General features: G+C 38.7%; 1 protein-coding gene across 4 annotated transcripts; it reads left to right on the top strand.

The window, feature by feature from the left end:
• The first annotated feature begins 939 nt into the window (after nt 1-939).
• LOC103714750 lies at nt 940-16742 on the top strand. 4 transcript variants are annotated; one of them, XR_005514038.1, is made up of 8 exons: nt 940-1589; nt 1684-1817; nt 12316-12511; nt 12611-12680; nt 12752-12815; nt 13216-13613; nt 13694-13919; nt 16121-16742. XR_005514038.1 is itself a non-coding variant. In XM_039131777.1 (7 exons), exons 1-7 carry the CDS (start codon nt 1050-1052, stop codon nt 13744-13746), a joined length of 1455 nt encoding a protein of 484 aa, XP_038987705.1. In that variant the 5' UTR covers nt 940-1049; the 3' UTR covers nt 13747-16742. The 4 variants fall into 4 exon arrangements, 2 of the variants coding, with proteins under 2 accessions (XP_038987705.1, XP_038987706.1); XR_005514039.1 differs by having other exon boundaries at nt 13694-16000; XM_039131777.1 differs by having other exon boundaries at nt 13694-16742.
• Nucleotides 16743-17957: the final 1215 nt, after the last annotated feature.

Raw genomic sequence — 17957 nt, 5'->3', positions numbered from 1 at the left:
ACTCGGGTTGAAAGAGGCGTACATGAGAATAGTCTGAAGAAGTCTCTTGCCTTGATGGTCAAACTAGAGAACAGACCCACCCTCATCCGTCGGCACTGTCGAAGCCCTGGATCACCATGGACAAGATTCAATCAGTTAAATCTTCAGTAAAATGTTGATGATGAATCAGTTATAAGCCATGCATGGTACTCGCATCGACGGGTCATGAACAACATCACTAGAGGTACCGTCACCAATGCCCCATTTGAGATTGGAGTAACTGACATGGGCATAGGAACAAATTCTCTTTCAAATAAGGGAGATACTCTTGAGTCAATACTGGAGGGAGGAGATAGACCACGGGTCATACTTCACTCTCATGAGCAAGCACCAGAAGTTGTCCTAATCCAGCATGAATCTTGCCAGTTGCCACATATTTGGCCATCATCATCACATTTCTTGCAGCTAAAGCAGGGCTTCCCTGGTCTGTATTCAGGGTAGGATGACATACCCAATCCCACGAAAGCAAGTGCACTATCCTTGAATTGTTCAAACTTCAAAGAGACCATAGAGTTTCTCCACAACTTTTGGGTAAGATAGATTTAGGCTCTGTTTGGAGGAGCTATTGACAGTAGAGCTTTAAATAAAATTGTTAGCATTAGAATTTTTTTAAAGTAAAGCTTTTATAAAGCCTTGAGATGGAGGAATAAAGATAACACTATTTGATATGAACGATTTTACTTACCATGGATAAAGTTTTTATTTCCGACCTTCAGTCTAATCTAACAATAAATTTCTGCGCAAATTAGTTGCGCTAAGATGGTCTGCTCTGTCGCTCGTGTCGACTTCACGTTACTCCCGTGGGGCATATTTTCGGAAATGCCACTTGGATAAAATCTAAACCCTCCGAAACACCCAGGCCCGTATTTCTTTCTGTTTCGTATGTGTTCGGGGGAATCGCCGTTTCGTCTTTTCCGCTTCCAAGAACAGCTCTCTCTCTCCCTCTCCCCCCCCCCCCCCCGCTACTCCTTCTTTAAAGCGGTTTTCCTAGGCGGTATTCCGGCGAGTCTATGGCCCGAGGCAACAAGGCCGCGCCCGTGCCCGTGGCCGACGAGCTCCGTTGCAGGCGGTCCGACGGCCGAGAATGGAGGTGCCCGAGGCGCGCCATGGCCGGGGTCAGCTTCTGCGAGTACCACTACCACCTGGCCCGCCGCAACCAGGCCAAGCACAAGGAGCTGCTTGAATCCGCCTCCAAGCCCCACCGGAAGCCCGGCCTTCCCCCTCGCCCCCGTCCGAAGCCGCCCGATCAGCCGCCGAGGAAGCGGCGGAGGAAAGGGGATCCTCCGACGAAGGAGCTGACCGCGGTGGCGCTGAGGCGGCGGATGGAGAGGAGGGAAGAGAGAGAGATGAAGAAGGGGGAGTCCGAGGGGCAGACGGAGCTGACGAGGGACCTCCCTAATGGGGTAATGACCATCTCCCTGACTCCTGCGAGGGATTCCGGCAATGCCGGCCCGCCCTTGGACCGGAAGCTAGGGTGTGATCAAGAACCGTTCTTGAGGAGGTACATCCGGTCCAAGAACGTGGAGCCGCTCCCCGTGGGACCCCTGAAGGTCGATTTCGTTGTCTATGCGTTCTTTTATGGTTTATTGAATCTCCTCTTTCCTTACATTTTTGTGTAAATTTTGTTCCTTTTCCTGTGTATAGAAATTTCCTTGTGGTAAGGGTCTGCGAAGGGGACGAAAGAGGATTTGTCATAGATGTGGGGAGAGTAAGGTGGTTCGTAAGGTCTGGTGTTCGAGTCGCCGGAAGGAGTCGTGCTCGAGCTGCATAAAGAAATGGTCTCGTTCTAACTCCCGCCTCTCCGTTTCAGATTCTTGAACTTCCTTGATCTAGGACTGTGGTTAATACTATCTATGACTCAAATAATTGTTGCTAACATCATGTGACAAAATGCTCGATTATTTGTTGCTAGTCTTTTCTTGACACTTATCTATCCCATCACTAATGTCTGCAACAATTACATTAAGTCTTTACTGAGGTATAACTGCAATACATAATGTACAGAAGCACCTGTATAATAAACAAGTGTGCATTGGTCATTGGCATTCACAATGCCATTCATCTGATTCAGTTGAAGTATTTGAGATTCTTAACCCAGCAAATTTAACCAACTCCTTCAAACAAAAGATCACCTTTCAATTTCTGATAAATGGAAGTGTCTGAGGAAAGAACAGATTTAAAGAAACCCTGTTAATCATTAGATGTTCATTTAATTGATGGTGGAATTATCTATGAAAGTCTATGGCCTCACCGAGGTAATGCAATGAGGTTTTCTAAGGGAACCTTAATTTGATTTATGTAGGCCCATGGGAACTTCTGATTCACTGTTGGTAAAGTTCATATTCACAGTGTGAACACTGGACAGCTTTGCAAATGCAGCTGACAAATTGTTCACCTTTCTGAATTATAAGGTTTTTTGCAACTGCAATCCATGTTTTTCTAAAATAACCCTCACAGGTCATGGAGTTAAAATATTAGACCATCTTTGTCGTTTCTCTCATAGGCCTGACCTAATCTTTTTGCTACCAGTCGATCATCTGTTATTCAAAAGGCTTAGCAGTTAGAGTGTATGCCTTTCTTTTCCTTAGGATGTGTTTCCTCTAATTGTGTTTTGCATAACGTAGCCATCTTCCTTCTAGTTGGACTAGCCCAGTGAACACTTTGCTCCAACCCCTCTACAGCACCAGATGGAGTTTATGGATTCATGCCTTTAAGGTTCAATTTATCTCTAACAAAATTGTTTCACTTCAAACTGGAACATGTGTGCCAACTTGCCTTAAAATTTCCAAATTAAAAAGCCGCGGCTACGCCCCTGAGGGTTTCCTCGCCCCCCTGCAGGCTCCGCCGCCCCTCCACGGGTCTCCGATGGCGGCCACAAGTCTCCTCCCTCCCTCTCTTTACCACGCTCTCTCGTTCTCTTCGTCTTCTTCGTCTCCGGTACAGAACCGACCCATACCGGTTTTCACTGCTTCAGTGTACCGGTTACAGGCCGGATCGGTCCGAACCAGCCAGTATAGGCCGGTTCATCCTATCTTGTTTTAATTCATGTAGACTGTAGAGGGTGGATATTGTGATCCTAGCTCAATGCCAATGCCAACTTTGGACCATTTTAGCATCCTTCAGCTCAATGCCAGATGAATTCCTTAAGAGGCTAACTATATGATTCTCACGTTGTAAACCACCAAATAGTAGCAGCGCCTTTAAAAGAAGAAACCACTGATGCAAAAAATAAACTGCGCTGTCAATTGCACCATGCTTTTATTGCTCCAGTGTGGTACTCCAAATGATAAAGTGTTGCCCTTCTAAGGGTCACCAATAAATTATATTTTTGTGATAATTCATGCTCTTTTTCTTCGAGCAAGATAGTAGGCATTATCCTACTTTGCATCTGAAAAATAAAAGCTTTGTTGTTGTCGATTTTTCGTTGATTCTATAGATGACTGCCCTAATGGTCTAACCTTTATGAGACTACAATGGTAAACAGTAAAAGAAGCAGGTTAATTACTCCTATCCCTACAAGTTGCAGTGGCTAAGGAAAGGCAACAAAGCATGTTTGGCCCAATTCTCCACTAGAAAATGATATCAAGATGGAGCGTGGTGCGATGTTATTCCGATAGACGTTTGTTATATATTGTTAGGACGTCCATGGAATTATGATCGCAGAGTTATTCATGATGGCTTTAAGAATACTTATACTTTTGGGATGGATGGTGTGAAGATCATCCTAATACCCTTGAAGATAGATCATTGCCCCAAGTCTCCATTAGAGACTAGCGTCTTCGCCTCCAAATTTGAACTCCTAAAGGCATGTAAGGAGTCTACTACTGCATGTGCCCTGATTGTGCTAGAAGAAGATGAGAAGTCCATGAAGCTTCCTAGGATGATCAAATCGCTTCTTGAAGGGTTTGTGCTTGGTGAGATCCCCGTCGGACTGCCTCCTATGTGCGACATCCGATACTGTATTGACTTTTTACTTGGTGCTGTCATCCCCAACAAGCTTGCTTACACTATGAGTCTCAAGGAGATGAAGAACTTCAGCGTCAAGTGAAAGAGCTCACGAAGAAAGAGCTAGTCTAGGAAAGCATAAGTCTGTATACCATGCCAACATTATTGGTACCTAAGAAGGATGGATTGTGGCACGTGCATCGATAGTTAAGCTGTTAACAAGATCACAATCAAGTGCCAATTTTTCATCCCTCGATTTGATGATTTGCTCGATCAACCACATGGCTCGGTTATTTTCTCCAAGATCAATCTCTGAAGCGGCTATCATCAAATTTGACTACACCTAGGTGATGAGTGGAAGACTGCCGTCAAGACCTGAGGCAGTCTATATGAGTGGACGGTCATGCCTTTTGGTCTCTCCAATACTTTAAGCACTTTCATGCATCTGATACATCAAATCTTGAGGTCATTCATTGGGAGATTTGTTATCATGTATTTTGATAATATCCTTGTCTATAGCAAGGGGAAGGAAGAGCACTTAATATATCTCTGACAAGCGTTCCAGGTCTTAAGAGATCAACAACTGTTAGCCAACTTGAAGAAGTGCCATTTCCTCACTAATAAGTTGGTATTCCTTGGATTTGTTATGTCAAGCCGAGGTATTGAAGTGGATCCTAGCAAAGTTAGCGCCATTACTAGTTGCGCCATGTCCAAGACGTTGTGTGAGGTGAGAAGTTTTTATGGTTTAGCTTTTTTTTTATTGCGGATTTTTTAAAAATTTCAGATCTACTGTTGCGCTAATGACTGAATATAAGAAGGAAGACATTTTCGGTGACCGACAAAGAACAATAGAGCTTCAAAAATTTGAAAAAGAGGGTTATTGAAGCACTAGTATTAATGCTTTTCAACTGTGAATGAATTTTCGAAGTTGATTGCGATGCTTCCAGTGTCGATATTGGTGACATCCTTAGCCAAGAAAGCCGTCAGATTGCTTTCTTGTGTGAGGAGTTGCAGGATGCCAAGCTGAAGTACTAAACATATGATAAGGAATTCTATGCTATCATACATGCTTTGGATCATCGGAGTCATTATCTATTGCACATGAAGTTTTTTCTCTACTCTGACCATGATCTGCTCAAACACCTGAATTCTCAACATAAATTTAGCTGCCGGCATGTTGTTTGGAGTCAGTTCCTTCAGCTTTTTTCTCTCCTTAAGTATAAATTGGGTATCAAGTATCTAGTAGCGAATGGTTTGAGTCGATAACGTACACTTTTTTCCACCATGCAGCTGAAAGTTCTCAAAATTGAAATTATCAAGGAATTGTATAAGAAAGATCCAGATTATGGAGAGATTTGGAAGCTTATTGTTGAACGTTCATATCGGCAAAGTTATCGCCAAAAGAAATTTCAGTTCAAGGGTAACTAACTATGTACCTCAATGTTCGTTGTGGCAGGTTATTATCTTTGAAGTCCATGACGGTGGACTTGCTAGACACTTCCGACGAGATAAGATAGTGGTGCTTATCAAGAAAAATTTCTATTAGCCAAGGATGGAAAAGGATATAATGCGTCATATTGAATGATGTCGAGTTTGCTATATTGCCATGTTAGGAGGACAAAACATTGGACTCTAGTTGCCATTGCCGGTTCCAGAGGTGTCGTAGGAAGATGTGAGCATGGCTTTCATTGTGGGCTTAACACAACAAGGATTTTGTCATGGTGGTGGTTGATCGATTCTCCAAGATAGCTCATTTTGTGCCCTGCCAGAAGATGCATGATGCCTCTTTATTGCTGAACTCTACTTCCATAAGATCGTGCGTCTTGATGATATTCCTAAGACGATTACATCTGATAGGGATGTGAAGTTTATGGTGGAAGATGGATGCTCAACTCCAATTCAGCTCAGGTAGCCATCCCTAGAAAGATGGTCAGACTGAAGCTGTGAACCGAAGTTTAAGAAATCTGTGGACAAGTTTTGTTGTTAACCATACGTGATAGTGGGATCTGTTATTGGCTCAGGTTAAATTTGCCTACAACAATTCAGTAAGCCAAGCAACTAGGAAGTGTTCGTTTCAAGTTGTTTACGGTATACAATCTTTGAGTCCGTTAGACCTTGTGCCCTTATCAACGACTTGTCAATTCAGTGGAGATGCTAATGCACGAGCTAATGAGATCAAGAAGCTACATGAAGAGGTGTGAGAGGGTTCTTCGACACATAGTGAAATACTAGTGTCATGCCAACAGGCATAGGATACCTATCATCTTCAAAGAAGGTGACCTAGTTTGGGTGCGCTTGAGGAAAAACTGATTCCCTTCTAAGAATGCCAAGTTATTTCTTTGAGCAGATGGCTCTTTCAAAATTCTGAAATGCATCAATGATAATACCTACAAAGTTGAACTTTCTGGAGATGATGGAGGATTTGCAACGTTCAATATAGCTGATCTATTGTCTTACTATAATGGTCAGGGGACCAAGAAGATCGAACCTCGACGGTGAGTCTTCTCTAACTAGGGGAGTATGATGCTGGAGCGCATGGGGCGCATGTGCTGCCGTACAGGTCGCAGCTCCCTATTGCATGGGTCTCGAAGTCCAACTTGAGTTTAGTCTTGTTAGGAAAGTTTGATGTTAGTATTGATTTTTGTGAACTTTTTTTAAAGAAATTTTGATATTAAGAAAGTGAGTAGTTAGAATTCTTCGATCTTGAATGAGGCTTGGAATCCCACATTGGAAAGTTGAAGAAAAGAGTTTTTTTTACTATGTATAAATACCTCTATTGCGGCTCCTTTTGCAATAATATTTAAGATACTTGAATTATTGATTTGTGAGTATTCTCTTGCGGAAATTATTCTTGCCTTCTCTCTATTCTCTCTCTCCTCCCTTTTGGTGGATTCTTACAGTTTGTAAATGGGTGTGTGAGAGCTGTATCTTTGAAGTGGTTGGCCAAAGTGATGATTTCATCCTTGGAAGAGATTGATTCGCCCCTGCTCCTCTTCCAATTATCGTCTGCCCTCCTATCGTATGTGCTATAGTGGGGTTTCTAACTCGCCACAATCGGTTGTGTTCACTTTCTCTTCCTTCTTTGAATTTTCAGCACAAGTTCAACAGCTCTTGGCATCATAATCTCTTCATTTAGGTGCTTGAATCATCATGTTGATAAAGTTCTTGTTGTATGAGTAGACTCTCTTTCTCAAGAATCCTGTGTGAAAAGTTTTTGATGTCTTATTTAGTTGCCAGTGATTTTCTTCAGGTTTCAATGGTCAAAGTGCAGAAGGAGATTGCATGGGATGCGGGTAACAAATTTTGAGTTTTTTAAGGTTTTTGGAACCTACTTATGTATAAATTGGACTTAGGTGTCTCTCTTGTTTTTGACTTTACCTTGAACATAATTTTACTAGGGAAGTTTAAGTTGCTTAAAGATTTGGAACTTGTCTCGACACAAATAATGGATTATTGGGGGTTGTTTTCTTTCATCTCCACCATTTATGGCCCGTAAAAAATATTGGACTGCTAATTGTATTGCCAGTTTGCTTAGTCACTATTCATCCTTTTTTCTGCTATCTACTATTTGTTTCCTTCTCCTACGCCCATACTTTTTATTTACCCTCAACCTTCTCCACTTTAATTCTTGCCTTCTATATTACCTTTTCTTCTCTCTCTCTCTCTCTCTCTCTCTCTCTCTCTCTCTCTTCTCTCTTCACTAGCTATTTTCTTCCTTTCAAGCATTTTCTGAGTAATACGAAAGTTCCAATTGCTCCTTGTCTTCTCTAGTTTTCAATGCTTAATTGAACTCTTTCAATTAAACGTTCACTAATCTCATGGGTGATTAGCTACATACTTTTTGAATTTGTTAAAAGTTCTAAAAAAAAAGCCTTTCCATAGGATGAATCTGATAACTTCAACACTTCAATCAAATCATCCATTTTCAATCCCTTATCTCCCTTGGAGATGTTTTGTTTCATGTGAACTATAGAGGGTAGATATTATGATCCCGCGTCATTGTGTCTTCACCAAGACATTGGACCAAATTTAGTATCTTTCGGCCCAACTCCAGATGAATTCCTTAAGAGACTAACTATATGATTCTCACGCTGTCAACCACCAAATAGTAGCAGTGCATTTAAAAGAAGAAACCATTGATGCAAAAAATAAACTGCACTATCAATAGCACCATGTTTTTATTGCTCCAATATAGTATTCCAAATGATAAAGTGTTGCCCTTCTAAGAGTCACCAATAAATTATATTTCTGTATAATTCATGCTCCTTTCTTCCAGTAAGATGGTAGTCACGTAATGGTAGGATATTAGTTGGCCATTATCCTACTTCACATCTGAAAAATGAAGGCTTTGCTGTTGTCAATTTTTCTTTGATTTTCTAGATGACTGCCCCAATGGTCTAACCTTTATGAGACTGCGATGGTGAAAAGGAAAATAAGCAGGTTTTCGATTAAATTTCCATCTTTCTTTGTATCACGCAAACAGATCCTTAACTTTAATTTTGTTACGCTATCAAACTCTTTACCATTGCCAGGTTGGGCACTACTTTTCTGGCTTCAAATGGTAATAGCGTTGCTGGAAATTTGGGCAGGTGATCCAAACTTAAATATTAGACAGAATTGGTAGCTTATGCAGAGTTGGTAAATGTAAGCATGCATATCATGCCTTTAAGGTTTGAAAAATATCTCCAAACCTCAATGTGTCAATTTTGGTTGAAATCAGTCCAAGTTCATAGGTGGTTTCTAAGTTTCCAGTATTTATGCCTAAACTGTTTCATGGCCCAAATGTATCATATACATGGGTAACTTATGCTTATTTTTCCAACAATTTTTAATATTTCCAGATTATAAAATCACTTTGTCAATATTAAACTAAGATGTTGCAACTTTTGGGAGATTTGGAAGCATCACGATGTTGGCTCCCAGAGAAATAGATGTTTTTTCCTTTAAAAGAAAACATAGGTTTGGCTGTTGTAAAATCTGAATCTTGTCAACATGGAGATTCCATTGTGGTTGTTTATCATCACACAATAAAATGATATAAAGAACATTTGAGTGGACGAGGCTCCCACCATCGCAGGATCTAGAGAGGGTCAGATTTATGCATTCTTACCCTCACGTGCAGAGTGACTATTTCCGTGTTTCGTACCTATGACACATAGGTTATAATAGAGCAATGTTAGCATTGCAGGCCTACCCTTAAGCAATAAAATGATATATTATATCAAAACGATGTGAACATATTAATCTTTTCTATGCGAACCAAGCTGATGCATGCTATAGAATGATGCCTAATTTACTTTCTTTTGTTTTTATGGTGTGGGAGGGCAAAATTGTCAATGTGAGAGGTGAAAACAATGAAATTATGGAAATCAAAGCTTCTTTTTCTTGGCAAGAACCAAACTTGTAATCAAGTTTTTGAATCTTAGTTCTTCCATGAAAATCAAACTATGACAATGCAAACCGCTGTCTAATTATGATAATAGACCCTTGATGGATTTTGGAAAAATCATCTATAATAATTATTTCACCAAGGTTCGCCATCATGGTACCAGACCCGTCAAGTCTCCCGGTGGTATAACCTTTATGAGACTTGATACCCATGTCATGTGTCCAAGTTTTTCGCAAAATCTAAACCTTTCTATTCTATCATGCTCAATTGGAACTATATGATCAATCTCTAGTCCGAGTGTGTCATGACCATGAAAACTATGTTTGGAAACATGGACCGGTTGATTTGAAATATTTTGAACCTTTAGAATAAGATCACCTCATAAAACTTCTGGAATCAAGCTTTAGGAGACTGCCTCAAAGAATAAATTGATGTTTTAATATTTCTATCCCTGATAAATAAAACTTGAACGAAATCTATCGATCGTGTCGTATCTTGAAACTTGCTCCCAGATCATTTTGCATGCAAGAAAGCTGTTTTGCCAGTTACTACATAATGCCAATTTTGAATGGTTAGTTCACTAGAAATCTGTTGGGTTTATGGAGCAATGATAGAGTTGTTTTTTGGCTGCATCATCTTATCTTGTAAGACTGCAGCATGAACAATGTTCCTTTCCATCTTGGACAATAGTGTCTTTGGTACTCATTGATTACCATAATAAAAACTCATTAGCTTTGCTAGTTGATATGCTCAAACTCATGTTCATAAAAGGAACCTGCGCATGCAAGTCATGTGGATGCTCTGAATTTATTAGCATATTGGATTATCATTATGATTATTTTAGAATGCACCTGTTCATGGCCTTTATAGTTTATACCAAAAATAGCAGTCTAATTAAGGAGATGGGCCTTGTCATAGGACCATTTTTGGCTTGGGATTATTTGTTCCACAAATACTTTTCCTTCCATGAACATGGGTTGCTTTGGGCTATAGTGGCAGGAATCTTCTTCCCTAGCTATCTTATCTGCAACAGAGACTTACTTTAAATCTAGCTCAACCATGATCCATAAAATCGGTCCTAGGAACTGTACAGGTATATTATTAGTTTAGTACAATATGGTCGGTATCGTGCAGTACGCTATGCATCCTGTACCAAGACAAAGTTCTAGTACCTTTTTCTCACTTTTGACCATGGTACTTGTTGAAATCACTTGTCCTAAAAGCTTAAGCTGATAGGATGAGGTAGATTTATTTATATATTTCATATTTTCTTATACTCCCCCTCACATGTGGGCCGAACTTTCTTTTAATGGGTGAGCCCAACATGTGAAATTTTTAATAATGGGGTTAAAGAGTGCGGAGACAGGGTTTGAACTCAAGATCTCTGCTCTGATACCATGTTGAAATCACCACTCGTCCTAAAAGTTTAAGCTGATAGGATGAGATAGATTTATTTATATATTTTTATATTTTCTTACAATACTGTCTCAAGCCCAGCGTATGGATTGATACAGGGCAGTTCCACTTCATTCTGATCCGTTTGACTCGTATATTGAATCAAATCTTGGTATCATACCCGTATCTTACCTGGACAGTATGGCATGGTCGGTACGGGGCGGTATGATAGGCCCTTGGGTTCGACCTATTAAATACTTTTGGGCATTCTATGGTACCACTAGCTATTGCTGCAATGAATTGTCCTTATGGTGTTATTCTATGGTGTTATTATACCCTAGCAACTTTTTTGTTTCTTCCTTCATAACCGTTACCCATCATGTAGCATTTTAACATGATTTAGAGTACATTTCATTCTTCTCCCTTTCCTTGTACCTCCAATTACCTCTGCACCTGAATGTGGTCTTAACCGATGGAGGCTACTCCTATGGATTAGGTCTGTTACTTTTTTAGACCTAGACATATCTGATTGAATGATTAAACAACTGCATTAAACATCAACTAAAAGCATAATAATCAGAGTGAAGGAAAAAAATATAGAGAAGGAGAGGAAAAGTTTTAGAGGAAAAAGGTTCCATTTTATTCAAGGTTTGAAGTCTCTTCTGTGCCACACTGTCTCAACCCTGTACCATGCACCATGTTTACCATACCAATATAGGGGTATCATCCGGTTTGGTGAACCATGAGTTGATAGGGGGCATACATACCTTGTATCATACCAATACATGAATGATATGGGAGCATGTTGCAATATTTAAAACCTATTTTGTTACACTTCGATGTCGGAAACAAATGCCAATATGCATTCCTTTGTCCATTATTATGGTTCTTTTGTAAGAGACTATGGCCGGTCACATATCTTTCCTTATTCGAGTCCTATTAGGGCTATTACATAATCAGAAACCAACTCAAAATGAAGTATTTAGGAAGGGGAAGAAAAAAGAAGGAAAATTACCATTACTGGCTTGCCAGATCTAAATATTCTCCTTGTCTAAAATAAATTTGAGACTTAAACTAAAACAATAGCTGAGTAATTTGCAATGATCTGATGATATCACCTAGAATTTCCTAGGTTCAGGGCTTCTTTTAAGCCCAGAGCAAGGCTCACTTCACCTCCTTTCTTTTCTGACAGTAATCTGCACCAAAAATGGTCTCTCCTTTTATTTCCCTTTTTGTGCTACTGCTTTGAAGGTGCAATTTGATGTTAATTTTGTTTGACATGAAGAGAATGGCACAAATAAGTGATATTGGAATGTAGAGTAGGTGCACTTGAAGCACATATTTGACATAGGTTGTGTATGTATTCTGGTTGTTATGATATATGCATCTCAATGGATGTATGTGATGCATCTCTAATTAAGACTTATGTGCTGTATTTGTAATTTTGAGTAAAGAAGTGGAATTTACTCTTGGTTCTGGTTTCTTGTGTACTGATATTTTAAACTATTTATTGTTAGTTGAAAAATTAGAATATTTAACATCATCAGGTACTCTGAGATGTCTGAGGTGGGAGTAAAGATATCTCGTCCCAACTGTTGTGGCTATTGTGATTGCAAAACATGCATGCATGCTGGAGCTAAAGCTGGTGGGTGTAAGGTCAGCTTCCTTGCTGGCTCTTTTACATTTAATCGCAGAATGCTCCATTTGCTGCATGGGAGCCTTTCTTTGCTCTATCAAGACTGGGTAATTTTTGTGAATCTTTACTTTTTTTATCTTCAGGAATTTTCAACTGGTCAAACAAACTTCATCCAAATTAAATATGCTTACAACTTGATTAATCAGCTGCTGCCAGTGCTGAAGCAGATAAGCCAAGAACAAATTACTGAGCTGGAAATAGAAGCAAACAACCAAGGTTTGTGTGGAGTTAGTAGCTTCTTGTTTCTATTGCTTAGTTTGATTTTTGACGTAATTCATTAAAACTAGGAAGAAGATTATCAGGCGTTCAGATTCAAGTGGCAGAACGTGGCCCCAATGAGATACTTTACTGGTAAATTTAACAACATGAGAAACATACACTTATTAAAATCTCGTTAAATTTTTACATGCTAATGTTCATTTCTAGTAACAGAATCTCTGAATTGTTCCTGAATTTTTTGACATTAGGTATTCTCCCTTGAAAGTGTTTAGATATTTATTATCTTGTTTTTCTTTACTATATGTGTATTCAAATATTTTTCCACGATCAAGTATAAATTTGAACCTTAGCTTGAGTTTGTTTTGATGTTCTTAATATATTTTTCATTCATTTGTCTTAATCTTCATTGATCTCTTGACTTATCGCCTAATTTGTCTAATTTTTTCTAGTTTGTGGGTTTTTTTTTGGCTCAGTCAGTCCTTAATACTGACTGTGTGACTATGGTCTAATGGAATATCGATTTTTGGAACAGCAATCACTGCAAGAACTCAATCATTGATTTTCTTAGAAGCTGCCCAAGATGCCCTTATAAACTTTGCTTAAGTTGTTGTCAAGAGATACGCGGGGCAAACATACTTAAAAAAGTTGCAGTTGCTACCTTAAAGTTTCGCAATGAGAGAAAAGCCAACAAACATGCTGGCAAGATACTTAATGGATTGAAGCAAAAACTCTCCGTTAGAATGTCTCCTGATATGTCATCTTTGTCAACTAAACTATTGTTGCCTGAATGGAAATCTGAAAATAGTGAGGGCCATATTGCTTGTCCATCCAAGGAACTTGGTGGCTGTGGCAATGGTCTTATGCATTTGGTCTTCATGTTGCCATTCAACTGGTCTGAGGAATCGGATATAAGTGCAGAACAAATTGCTGGTGAGTATAAGTATCCTGAAAAGTTAGATGTTTTCTCTCACTATTTGTCTTATGTTAAAATGAACAACAAACTTCTGCAGTTTCGTGTAAGCGTGCAAGAAGCCTTTGCTGCATAGGTTGCAGTGGTGATTAGGTGAAATGATTTGCATTAGTGAAGGTCTCGAACACCCTACACTGGAATAAAAGCTGTTCCTAGTGTTCTTCGAAGTACAGCATTAGCTGCCCAAGTTCCATGCTTTTCTTGGAAATCAGTGCCAATAATGCTAGTAAAGCTGCAAAAGCTGCTGATTGCTCAGATTTGTTGAGGTAATTGGTATCTACCTGAAGCATTCATAACAGATGACGTCATATGCTGTTTCAGTCAACTTATTCTATTATTTTTCTATATGAACTTTGGCTTATCTAATTTGGATTGCACAAATCTATAGTAGATGTCGTGCTAACCTTGGACTTGGTCTTTAATAGCTATTAATAAGTGCAACCTAATCGTTGATGGTTTCTTTGAGCTTTGACTCGATTTACCATACTGGAATTTTCTACTTGAAACTTACAATGTTAATAAACATGGTGAAATTCTGATTCATGAGATAAATATGCTTTATTTAATTGTCATATCTTTAAAGACCATATACATAAACTTCACTAGCAACATGTATATGCACGATTGTTGCTTACATGGGCTATGTTGGTCTTCTAATATATGCAACCATGTGTATCGTCTTGTGCAGAAAAGTCCGTCACTCATTCTGTTTATAACCTTCCATGCTTATGGAATGGGATTATAAGAACCTTTTTTGACACAATTAAAAATTCTTGCATGTTAAATGTAATGACTTCTATCTACTGCAAAACTTCCACGCTACAAGGAACTCTAGGTGCCTCCTCTCCTAGTCTTCAGTATTCAGCTAATTGTTCACCTTTGTTATGTATTCTATGGGTTAAAAATCTTCCCTGTATCTAGTTCAGGTACTGCAGAAAATTGCGTCACTATTTAACCAATCTATGGCAACACAATATTCATTGTTTGTGATTATTTTTCCCTTACTGCCTTTCTAAAGCAAGGTTGTCAATCAATTTTAAGAAGGATTTCATTTCCAATATTTGTGCTGGAGTTTCCCAAGCTCTTATGGTACTTGTTGAAACAGATGTGCTACCCCAATTTGATCAGTTGCATATCATAATAAAACAGCATGCTGCATCTTACTGATACGTGGCCTTTTTGAAAATTTCAGAAGGCATATCCAGTTGGTGCTTGTCTTAACCAACTAACAATCTGTTGCCAGCATATCCACCTGATTGGAGGAGATTCTTGCTTTAAATCAATATGAGAGTTGCTTGATTCGTTTCATCATATTTTACTTTTGATCTCTGATTTTCTGCTGATGTTGATTGAGCTAGTGACGCTAGTAATTATCCCTAGCTTATCCTTGACTAACAAGAATCAAGATGTGGCCTCTTACTTATCACATGAGTTGCTAGGATTCTCTAGTTTTATAGCCCTCCATTCTGATGGTTTGGTTGCTACTCTAATCACAAAAGCCTACACTTTTTTTTGAGCAGACAATGTTACTTCTGCTGATATGGCCTTTACTCCTTCAAGTATATTGTTTTTGTAGTTTTATTCATCAAGTGCCACACTAATGGAGTAATGCCTACTTGTATTAGGTCTAACTCCCCCTCTAGCATGTGTGGTTGTGTCTGTACGTGTACATTTCTGCATACGTCATATTTGCATTTATTACATGTGAGTCTCGTGTATACAAGCAATAAGGACATATTTTGGCTGTTGCCCTCATTTAGTTAATTATTGCAGTCATTGACCGTAAACAGGCAATCCATTTAGTTGCTCTTCAGGTTCATGTGCTGTTCATTCTTATCAAGCAACATCTTAGTGAATGCATACGTGGAGAAGATGTTACACTAATCAGCCTTTTACCATGGTTGTATTATTTTACGGGAAGGCTCTTGAGTCTCTTAGGGGGAAGTCTTATAAGCATCATTTATTCTTATCAATATTTTATGGGAAGCCTTTTACCATCCATCGTTTATTCTGTTTTTCCAACAGAACTTATATTATTTGTTCATTGCTACCTTACTTATAATTGAACATTGTCTTAGATGATTGTTTTCTCACTCACTTCTGACACGGTTATATGCAATGAATATGATTAATTAGCTCATATTCTTGTTTTTCTATAGATTGCTTTTCTTGAAGTTGCTGGTTTGTCCAGGAATCTAGTTTCCTGCAGAACTTAATCTAGTTAAACCATGTTAGGCGATCCCTCTCTCGCAGCATAAAATTTCTGTTGCTTCAGGGTTGGAGGTAAATCTGGGGGAAATGGCCGTGACAAAGAAGCTTTTCATTTTTGCTGCATTGCTTCATGGATGTATTGTCCCCTTTATTGCTCTTTAATTTTTCACTTTAACGTATACCCTTTCATCTATATAATCAAATTTCCTGCTACATATTTTCAAGCTTTTCCCTCATCTGTTTCTGAGAAATGCAGGAACCCATCTTATGCTAAGTTGGCGTCCATGAGTGAATCTCGGGCATTATTGTAGCTGCTTTTCTTAAAAATAGGATATGCATCAGTTTGTAGCTGGACAATTGAGAGTAGGCAACTTCTATCAGATGATTAGATGATCGTACAAGCAAAAAGAGGAGATAAAAGAAGTGCAGGAAACTACACACAGATGGGCATTTGCACTCCCTACTGCTATGCTGCATACAGGCATGAATGCTAACGTGGATCCCCAATAGCAGAATATTTGTTTGTCGAATATGATCCTTGATGGAAAGTTGGAAAGGTGCAAGTGGTTGTATCATTGGTAGAACCGCTATTTTCATTGTTGTGACGCAAGGTTCGCTTATGGGAACATCATTCTGGCTTTGACGTGCCTTGCATGCTGAATGTATTAGCGAGAGGTTGTGAACTTGGGTGAGCACAGAAGATGTACAATCATATTTCTATTTCAAGAAATGTTCAGGGCTTATGATAAAACTCCCAAGATCTCATTCTCGAAATAGTTAAAATAAAAAGCTGGGTGGCGTCCAATTTACTGGGTGAGGTTTCCTTTTAAACCGCCCACAAAACTGGATTTCATGCTGGATTTTCAACTATTTGGAAATATGACTTATCGAGTATACTATTTTCCAAAATTTGGGTGATTAATAAATGACATAACAGCATTTTGTATTAACAAAATTAGAATGCTGCGATGACAACATTTTACAAGAAGTCTCTGCAAGTATTGCTATTCATAATATCGTCCCCATTGATACTAATTACTACAGTTATGCTCATGCTGCTACGGTTATGGAGAAAACGTTGTGCTGCATTTGTATTCCGTCTGTGTAGTGTGTTCTGCTGACGATGCTAAATCAAATAAAATAATATATTATCTTAATAAAATAATATTTGTATGAAAATCAAATTTGTATGTATATTTTTACCTCAAATGAGTCCGAATGAGCTGCTAATGGTTGGCATATGTCAATCACTAATATATTTGTTTTTGGAAGTTTAGTCTCTTTGGAACCTTGTCCCGTAGCTTATCTTGGCTGTAGTCACTGAGCCTGTGAGAAAGCAAAAATTATAAATATTTTTACTAGAAATTTCTTAGAAGGGGTTCTCTATGAATGTATTTAAGGCTAGTTTCCATACTAGCATTTTAAAATGTGAATTTTTTCTGAGTTGTTAAACATCTGTATACAGCTTGTGAATTTCCTTCTTGAAAATTTGCCAAATTAGTTTTTGTTACAATTTATAATGATATATATATATATATATATATATATATATACCTTCCGTCTAATAAAATCAACACTTTGATGTATAATAATTTCTATATGTCTACCATGGATTTGTACCCTTTAAGATCAATAATTCTTTTGGATCTTATTAACCAAAAGATACAACTTAGGGCTATAGTTAGCTCAGCTCCAATCAAGAATTCCTAAAAGATTTCAGAAATTTTTTGTATATGTTCGTTCCAACCTTCAACTCTTTTTTCTTGGTTTATCAATATTGAATCAATCCAACACACTTTTAAGATTTGTTCTTTTGGATGACCTTGCATTATGTCAGCATATCTCGATTTTTCATCTATAAATGTAACTAATGTATCTCCTTTGTAAAGGATTTCTCCATAATGGCTACGAGCAGCTGCTAGCTGCTCCTAGAGTGGCTAAATAGCGTTTAGCTCCTAGCAACATGGTGGCATGGGAAGGAATGACCGTCACTATTAGCCATTTTCATGCTTCTAAAAGTCTGGCTTGATGAATATTCGCCCTTTGTTACAAAAGTTGTGGATACTGTTTACTGAACCTGAATGTTTCCAACC

Source organism: Phoenix dactylifera, chromosome 11 (assembly GCF_009389715.1).
Source record: "Phoenix dactylifera cultivar Barhee BC4 chromosome 11, palm_55x_up_171113_PBpolish2nd_filt_p, whole genome shotgun sequence".
NCBI lineage: Eukaryota > Viridiplantae > Streptophyta > Magnoliopsida > Arecales > Arecaceae > Phoenix > Phoenix dactylifera.
This window is presented reverse-complemented; position numbering and strand designations above follow the sequence as displayed.